Source organism: Trichosurus vulpecula, chromosome 5, assembly GCF_011100635.1.
Source record: "Trichosurus vulpecula isolate mTriVul1 chromosome 5, mTriVul1.pri, whole genome shotgun sequence".
Taxonomy (NCBI): domain Eukaryota; kingdom Metazoa; phylum Chordata; class Mammalia; order Diprotodontia; family Phalangeridae; genus Trichosurus; species Trichosurus vulpecula.
In genome coordinates this window covers 160,610,414-160,619,700 of record NC_050577.1, presented here as the reverse complement: position 1 = coordinate 160,619,700, position 9,287 = coordinate 160,610,414, and the positions used below count along the sequence as shown (strand labels likewise).

Genomic DNA, 9,287 nt, shown 5'->3' with positions numbered 1-9,287 from the left:
GGAAGTAAATTTATAGCTACATGCCTTTCACAAGCACGCTGGAGGTTTATGTTCCCTCCTCTAATCTCTGGTAGATGTTTTTTGCATGTGTTGTGTGACAGCAGGGAAGGGGAGTGGGTTGAGCTTGCCTGTTCTCCCATTGTCAGCTAGTCTAGTGAGTGTTGGGAAAACCTGTCTGTGGGATCTTGTGTCATCTCTCTCCTGCATGTGTACAGGAAAAGTCGGTGTGCTGCTGCTCAGTTTCTCTCTCTCTCTCTCTCTCTCTCTCTCTCTCTCTCTCTCTCTCTCTCTTGCTCTTTCTCATTCTCGATCTCCGTCTCTCACAGTCTCTCTCTCTCTCCTCTCTCTCTCTCTCTCTCTCCCTCTCCCTCTCTCCCTCTCTCCCCCTCTCTCTCTCTCTCTCTCCCTCTCTCTCTCTCTCTCTCCCTCTCTCTCTCTCTCTCTCCCGTAGTCTCTCTCTCCTCTCAGTCTCTCTCTGTTTTCCTTTCATTCTGTTGCCACAGAGCCGAATGAAGCAGAGAGCAGGATTAGCTTCTGCCACCGGCTATCAGAGTAGCGTAGATAAAAGGGACTGCTCCTTAAGCACCACTGCAGCAGCCCTTGTTAATTTTTTTTTCTTTCCACACAACAGTTGTGCCTCATTATCCAGTGCCTGCCTCATTTTTTTTTTTTGGAGGGTTTGAAGTTTCTCTGCTCCAGTGACTGTTACAGAAGAAGAGATGTTAGAATTGCCATGAGGTCTTGATTGTCTGCATTTATGAATGAAACTGACCCAAATCACCTGTTACCTCCAGTTTCCAGATTGTTTGAACTTCTGTGGCTGCACTCTACAGGATAGAACACTGAAGCCGCGGGAGGACCTACACTGTCTTCAGCATGGTTTGGCTCCGGAGGATTGCCTATCTTTTCTGGGGAGTATTACTAGCTGCAAGAGCAAACTATCAAAATGTGAAGAATAATGTGCCAAGACTGAAATTATCCTATAAAGGTAAATCATTTTCTTTGCTTCTCCTTCTTTGGTTCATTCAGGTTCTTTATTTCCTTTCTTCAAAACCTTTCGTTTGTTGACATGTGAGAGCCTGTGTTAATATATGTATATGGAGAGAGGGGGAGATAAAGGAAATGATTGAAACACTTTTTTAAAAGCATGCCTCATGCTCAGAGTCTGACAATTTAAATGCAAACAAAGAGCACTTAATCACGTTTTCAGGAGAGAATTGTATGCCTAGGACATGCTGATATATATTGGCAATGATATGTTACCTTCCCTTTTTTCGTGCCTTTACCCCCCTAAAATATTGTAAAATTTTGTTGCAAAGCTGGCTTTTCTTCTCTGTAGGTGTGTGGGTTGTACCTTTATAATACCTGTCATGGCAGTTTTGCATTTTCTTACTTTTTAGGCATTAAGTGGTTAATTCTCTGTCATGAATATTCAGTTTGTACAAATCTGACAATCAGATGCTTAACATAAGCAGTAGATGGTGGTTTTGCCAAGAGAATATAAACTGGAGGGAACAGACTAGCTTCTGTAAAGGGTGTTATGATTGTACAAAAGATTGTGTATTTGGCTAATTGATGTACTGCTAAAGGCTTTGAAAGAAAATGCTATTTTCATTTTATGTGTGTTTCAGTAGTAATTAAAGATACATCACCAGCTAGTTACATAGCTGGAACAGCAAGTTTTGATTTATAGGCAATGTAAATAGCACACAAGGAATACATTGCAGAATTTTTCAGTAATTACCTTTATGTCCATTTGGACAATTTTAACATGGAATTTTGTAAGACAGTACATGTATCTGTCTCAGTAAATTTTATAACCAGATATGTCAAATATAGTAGCGTAGATTCAAAATATGCACATACAGCTTAAAAAGAACATTTTCAGAATTCAAGAATTATTCAAGATGGAGTAGAAGATGAAACTATTTTAACCCAAGTAGTTTATTCTTCTTAAGGTGTTGATTTCTTATGATTCTCAGATTTCCTTAGCTGGGGGTGGGGCAATAGCCTCCCATAATGTCCTATTTCACCCTATAATGTAAAGGAGAGAATGTTTGAGTCTTTGGATATGGATATCTGTCAGTTTGTCTGTCTACTGTATATTATTTTCATGCCAGCAGAAATATGTTCTTTCATTTTCACATAATGGGGAAAATCTGTCTTTCTGAATGCACTTGTGTGAAAAAAAAAACACCTCACAGAGAGGAGAGTTGTCATTTTCACACTTTAGATTAGAAAATTAAACACCTATTAAACGTGTTCTTGTTTAATTATTATAAAGAAATTGTGCATTTTTGAACAACTCTTTTTAAGGTTTAAATGTATTCTTGGATATTGAATTGGGAATTTCAAAGTAATCATTTAATTAAAGGAAGAGTTATGTAATACATAAATATATGTATATATATATTATATGTATATATATATATGACACTTTCCCTGTTAAGTAAATTGTTTTGTATTGATCATATAATGTCTACTCATTCTTTTTTCATAAATATAAATTAATTTACTATTTCAAGTTATTTCCCTAACTATATGGCATTTTGTCATTTGATATTATATCAGTATTTGCTTTATCTTTTCACTCCTTACAAGTTTCAATGTCTTATATTGGTAAACTACTTTATTCAAGTTGTTACTTCTCACAAATAAGTGCTGTTTGAGATTTTGACTCAAAGATGTCCTGTGCTAGAATTTTGATGTCATGAAATTCAAAATCATGAATAGATTCTATGATTGTATAATCTTTATCTAGTTGGTGCTTCTGGCTTCAAAAATGTACATTCAACAATTTCTTGTACAAATTGGAAAAGCACAGTAAGTTGTTAACTCTGCACCCCCCCCCCCAATTCTTTCAGGAAAGAGAAAGATAACACATTTCCATGGCAATAGATTATCCTCCATTTTACAGGGAACCAATTCCCCCTGTAATAAAAGACCATCATTAAATGAGAATAGCAATTTAGTGTGTATGCTTTAAAACTCTCTGAATAAACAGGAAGCACATCTTGATATAGTGTTTCTATTGCTCTTTCATGAAAATCATTTCTCAGTAGTGGAACTAATTTGTATTATCCTACCCACAATTAGAAAACCCACCCTTCAGTTACCTAACAGTTCTATTTATATGCCCAGTGCTTGGCAATTTAGTAAAATAAACTGTGAAATGAACAAGAGCAAGAAGAATAAAAGGAATGTGTCTAGCAATTTTTCTTCTGTCATTTTGTTGAGCTGTCATTACCTTTTTTTCCTTACATGTATACTTTTTTTTCAAAGTAAATGACTTATATCCAATTGTCTATACTTTATTTCCAAAGAATAATTGGGACTTCTAGCTACTTTTTCTTCTTCTGGCTAATTAGATGTCAAACACAGTTAAAACAGTCAATGCTTGCTCCTAAAAATATTCCAGCATGATTCATGAAGGGTTAAATCCCTGCCAACCCTAATTTCCCATGGTCACTTGTTTTCAAAGATCCACTATAAACTCAGTCATTGCTCAGGTTGCTAAGAAGAAGTTTCAGTTAACTACACACAGTTCTAATATTCACTTTCCACTTGTCTTATCACCTGGCCTTGCAGCAGATGAAAGGTATTTGACAGGACAAATGAAGATGGTAAGGTAGGAAAAGAAGGGATTTTTAGTAAATATATGGTAACAGGGGCTTCCTTCAGTATCCAGCAGAGGGGGAGGGGACTTAAAAGATGCTTTCAGAACCTTCTGGAGAAGTGATAGATTAGGAAAAAAAAAACGTTATAATAACTCTTTCCTCTGAACCTGTTTGATTTGAATTCCTTGTGGGGAAGGTACTTATGAGAAGGCTACAAGTCTCAGCAATCACAGGCACTTTACATTCAAGGGATCTCATCCAGAGATTATGTCTTCTTTTCCTTAAACATCTTTAATATGGCTAAATGTTGAAATACTTCTCTGGAACTAGCATTCTGTAACTGTTCTTTACCTCCCTCAAAATTGTTTAAATTCCACATCTGAAATACTATAAAGTCATCTTTTTTGGAAAATATAATAGAGTGAGTACTTGAGGGCCAAAAAACTAATAGAAATGATAAGGAAATGGAACAAAACTTCAGGTTTTTAAAGTGATGTCTATTTCACCATTCTGTCTAATGAACTGTTCTTGAAAGAGAGACAGACAGAGACAGAGACAGAGAGAAAGCACTAATATGTACTGTATTCAGTCCTCAATATGATAGTGATCAAGTGAGACCAAAGTGTAAGTCAATGACTGTAACCTTAGCTTCAAAAGTATTTCTTTCTTGGTTAGTAACACCAATAAAGTAAATGGTAGTTTCATTCATGGGGTTTTCTTTTAAGGTTTTTATTGTATTACATAATTTTACAAATCTCCCTCCCCCCAAAAAACCCTAAAATCTTTTAAAATGAGAGAACATGGTAAATGAAAGTATTTCATATTCATCTATTTGCTAAATGAATAGTACTTGTTCATAGAAAATTACTGTAGTGGATTTTATGAGGAATGGGTGTTACCCCCTTTCTCATTGCTCAGTGAAAGTATAATACTTCTGAACAAGTAATTGGAAAAATATTCCACACAAATTCAGTAGTACAACTTCTTGGCTTCCTTTCAGATCTCTAAAACCTTTCTCTTTCCCCTAGAGTTATGATATACATGAAAGATACCTTCATGTGAAGCATATGTGTTCTTTAACTTTATGAAAATAAGTCTCCTAATCTACCTGGCCACTGATTATGGCAACAGTTTGCTCACTGAAAGGTACAAGTAAAAGGTATGGTTAGTCTCTGCAATATGCAGCCTAGGCCTGAGGTACAGTCTGGCTCCCAAAGAATTAAGATAAAGATGATAGGTTTTCTAAAAACATGAAGGCAAGAAGTATATGTGAGCCATACCAAATTCTAAGTGATTGAGGATGGATTTGAGCCCAGGGACTTTGATTCCAAATCCACTGTGCCATGTTGCCTCATTATCCTTATATTTGAAAGAAACCTGACATTTGAAAATCCCTGTGTGGATTTTCATAAGGAACTTGCCAATGGTAAAATTTAAGAAATTAATGTAATTCATGGTAGCAGCCAGTAATTCATGAATTTGGAACTAGCCACTGTGCCCCCAAAAAAAATATAAAGTCATGCATTTTCACTTGGTATCATTTTTAAGTGCTGATTAAAATTTTCTGACCTACATTTAGGAGGTCATTTCTTTCTTTTAAATGACAATCAGCTTTTAAGAATATTTGGTATTCTTCAAGTATCTAGTTAAAAGCCCTGAATGTTGGTGGGAGAAGGGGGAAGGGGATTATTCATCCACTCCAACAAACATAGTCCTTACAATAATAGATGCTCCCTCACACTGCTCCCAACCTAGCTCAAGGGTGCCAGTAAAAGTCTAATCCTTAGCAACTTTGCTTATAGCCCTCAACCATATTGACATTATGTGGTTTCTGTAGGATAGACTCTGGCAAGTAGGCATGTGATTGAGACCACAGAGTCTTTCCACTTTTCACTTAAGCCACTAACCCACTTGACATTGACTGTTAGTCACTAGAAGCCTAAACCAGATCTGAACTAATGACCCAGAGAAAATATCTACCACCCACACACCCTCTTCCCATTCTTCTTTCTCTTCCCATTCTCACACAGGGGTAATTGATACTACTCCACCCAGTATTGGGTCAGCAAGGTATGAATTACCAATAGATGTGTGCCTGGTAGTTTAATACCTGCCATTCTAGGGGGCTAAGAACTTGGAAACACTCCCTTTCCTATTATCATGGAACCTAGAGTGAAAAGAAACCTCAAACATCATCTAAAGACCAGCTCTTTATTTTACAAACAAGGAAACAAATCTAGAAAAGCTAAATTATTTGCCCAAGGTATTGGTTGTTCATTGAAGAACTGGGACTTGAATTCGGGTCTTTGGATTCCAATGTTCCTGTTATTTGTACTAAATCATGTACTAACAAGTTATAAACAGATTTATAACTCAAATTATGAAACATATTAACATGTTCATTATTTAATTAAATCAAACACACAAAAAAATGTTGATTATTCTGATTAGGAAGTAGGTCGATGGTTCTGTGTGTCCTGAAGTCTTGATTTCAAATGCTGCCTTAGGAACTTACTAGCTGTGTGACCACAGGCAAGTAAGTCACTTAACATTTGTCAACTTCAGTTTCCACATCAGTAAAATGGGGTAGTAATTCTACTTACCTTACAGGGTTGGTACAGGGATAGAACGAGTTAATATTTATAAAGAGCTTTGCAAAACTTCAAGTGCTATATAAATTAGCCATTATTTTATTGATAGCATTAATAATTGAAATATTTTCTTCTTATGTCATACTTACTGATATGGTTAATATAGTTACAAATAATTCCTATAAAAGCAAAGGACAGTTTCTTAATTTCAAAAGATAAAGTTTTTATCAGCATAGATACAATGTATTATATGTATATCCTGAATTTAATAACATTAAGTGAATTTTCCCTTTTGCATTTTTAATTTGTACTCAAATTTCATTTCCTTTTTTATTAAGTTGTCATGGGCTTCAGAGGGGAGATGTGAATTAAGTTGTGCTTCATATTTTATTCATATTTTCCTGTTTTCAAATTTTCAAATTGTAAATCCCAAAAAGACAAGACTCTCAAACTACCATTCAAACTTTTGGGGAATTATTTAAGTCTGTAGTATGCCAACAGTGATTAATTTGGATCCCTTTAATCCATTCCATATCATACCAGTACCAGAGGTGCTTTTGAATAGAATATTTATCCTATATCTGGCACATTGAAATTTCTGTCCTTTTTCAGCTGCTATTTCTTTTGCTTATTTTTATAGTTTACTTTTTCCTCCTCTTCCTTATTTGCTGTCTCTTTCTCTCCTTTCCCCTCTTCCTATGTATTTCAGTACATACATATAAACATATGTGTGTGTATATATAAAGAAAATATATATATGTATACAGTGTACATTGAAATATACACATATGATATGTTGACTACATGTTAATATTAGAAATTGGACATTTGTATCAAAACCAAGAGGCTCTTAGCATAGTGCCTGGCACAGAGTAGGTGCTTAATAAATGCGTGTTCTTTCCTTTCCTACAAATCAACATGCACAAAAGAAAAGTCCCTGAAACGCCACGCTCTATCAATCTTTTTGTAGTTATAAGAAAAATCTTTCTTTGCTTGTGACAATATCAAAGTTTTTAGCTAGCATATGAAATATACATCTGTGTGTTTGACATACACATTGAGACATTAGCTGAGATTCTAACATAGTAGGGCGTGTGTGATTAGTGAGATGACTTCCCCCCCATATGGTCCAAGTTAAAAATGAACTATCAGGATTTGCAGTTCTCTGTTTTCACTAATAGGTGGCAGTAGCAATTTGTGACAGTTGTTTCATTAGTTGGGAAATGGTCAAGAAAATAGGATAAATATACAGTTCTGCGTGGAGACCCAATAGCAAAAGATAGGGTTGTTGGCTCAAGTACAACTTGCTAAAGAATTTGCTTTGTGTTAGTTTTGCTACTTTATTATGGTTCAAATCTTACCACAGTTCAGCTGTGGCTGAAAAATATATTGAGTATATAGGAAAATATATTTTTCATGTATATAATTTCAAGACACTTGGTATGCTGAAGTGAAAATGCCTTTGTTTTTACCATGATTTGTTAAACATGCTTAAGTGTTGTAAAATAGTCTTCCTTTTGACACCAAGTTTTACATCCTATGTGATTACAGAGTAGCCAGATAAGAAACAGGAAGTTTTTAGGAAAAATGAAATAAGTGTGTTTCAAAAAGAATAGCTCCCTGTTATTCCTCTCTAACTTATAGTTTCTTTGTAATTACTTGCCCTTAATTAAACATATGGGAACATCCACCATCCTTCCTGACACAAATAATTCTGAAAGTTTCCATCCACTCCATCTGACCATTGCCAAGATATAAACATTTGTGTAAACAAGGAATTCTGACACTGTTTCCAAACATTAACAAAGCTGGATTCTGTCAGACCCAGGATCGGAAAATACACAATTTATAATAGAGCTAGGGAAAGAAGACAAGCAAAAAGAAAATCATGGTGATAAATATAAAGAATGAGTAAGTTTAAGATTATTGCTTAGTGTAAAACTTGTGAAAGAGTTTACTTTAAAACCTATTTATATGTATTTGTTTATATACACATGCACACATACACATACGTGCATATACATATATGTATATAGTCATAATTAAATATATTTATATTACAGAAGTACAGATGATTTCGCATTATCTGCAAGCTTACTACTATATATTTGTAGTAGAATTAAACAGGGCAAACTATTTCAGTCATCTTTTTTATTGATAGTCTAAATCATACATGACCTTATATGTAGGCGGACCAGTATTTCCAATTTTCCACTGCTTGCAAGAGATAGGCCGTGGAAAAGGAGACTTTTCAATGATATCATATAGATGTGGTACTAGCTAAAAAACTATGATCATTCTGACTGTTCATGAGAAAAATAAGTCATATTTTCAGGAGTTTCACACTACAGGGAGTTTAATTGAAAATCTATATCCATGAAGGTTCATTTATTCAGTTCTAAAATTCAAACGCAGCTAAAAAGAAATTGAGTATATTCCTTATGTCTTTTAAATACACTAAATAAATTGCCATATTAAGTAAATATAATAAAAGCTCAAATTATATCTAAATACTTTGTACTTTGGTAGAGAAGGTGAGTCTATATCTTACCCTCCATTCTAGAAGAGAACCAATTATATGGCATCAGATGAAAAGGTCTGGGGATGGGGCAGTGGGAAAGGCAGAGTAACACATCCACCTAATCATAAGTCTCCTTTGCAGTTAATCTTTTAAGGGGGAAAGCCCCAGTAATCCAGGAAGCGTTTTGGGGTAAAACCACATTCTTGGAGAGAGGAGATGCAGGGAAGTACTCTAGCTCATTCCTAGAAATGTATTCTTTTTTTCCCCCTTCTGGTGCCTGTAGAGCTATGGAAACCAGGTGGAAGAGTTATTTCTCCAGACCTGTGAGCAGTCTTCATCTTTTTCATTCTGTGCTGCCTTCTTTTATACAAAGCAAGGACAGATGGGAAGATTGTCCCAAATCCAAAGATTGCATAATGATGCTTTGAACATCATAAGTATTGAATCAACTTTAGTTCATTCATCCAATCAACAGACATTTTTAGCCACCTATTATGTATGAAAATATTATGCTAAGTGCTGGGGCATATACACAAATGAATACAATGTAGTTCCTGA

At 35.1% G+C, this 9,287-nt stretch overlaps 1 protein-coding gene across 1 annotated transcript in view; it reads left to right on the top strand.

Moving 5' to 3' along the window:
- The first annotated feature begins 794 nt into the window (after positions 1-794).
- The window catches only part of SEMA3A (semaphorin 3A), a 299,829-nt gene continuing 291,336 nt past the window's right edge, over positions 795-9,287 (top strand). Inside the window, exon 1 of the mRNA XM_036761139.1 lies at positions 795-988. Coding sequence (XP_036617034.1) covers positions 877-988 — 112 coding nt within the window. The 5' untranslated portion in view covers positions 795-876. The remainder of the gene's footprint in view (positions 989-9,287) is intronic.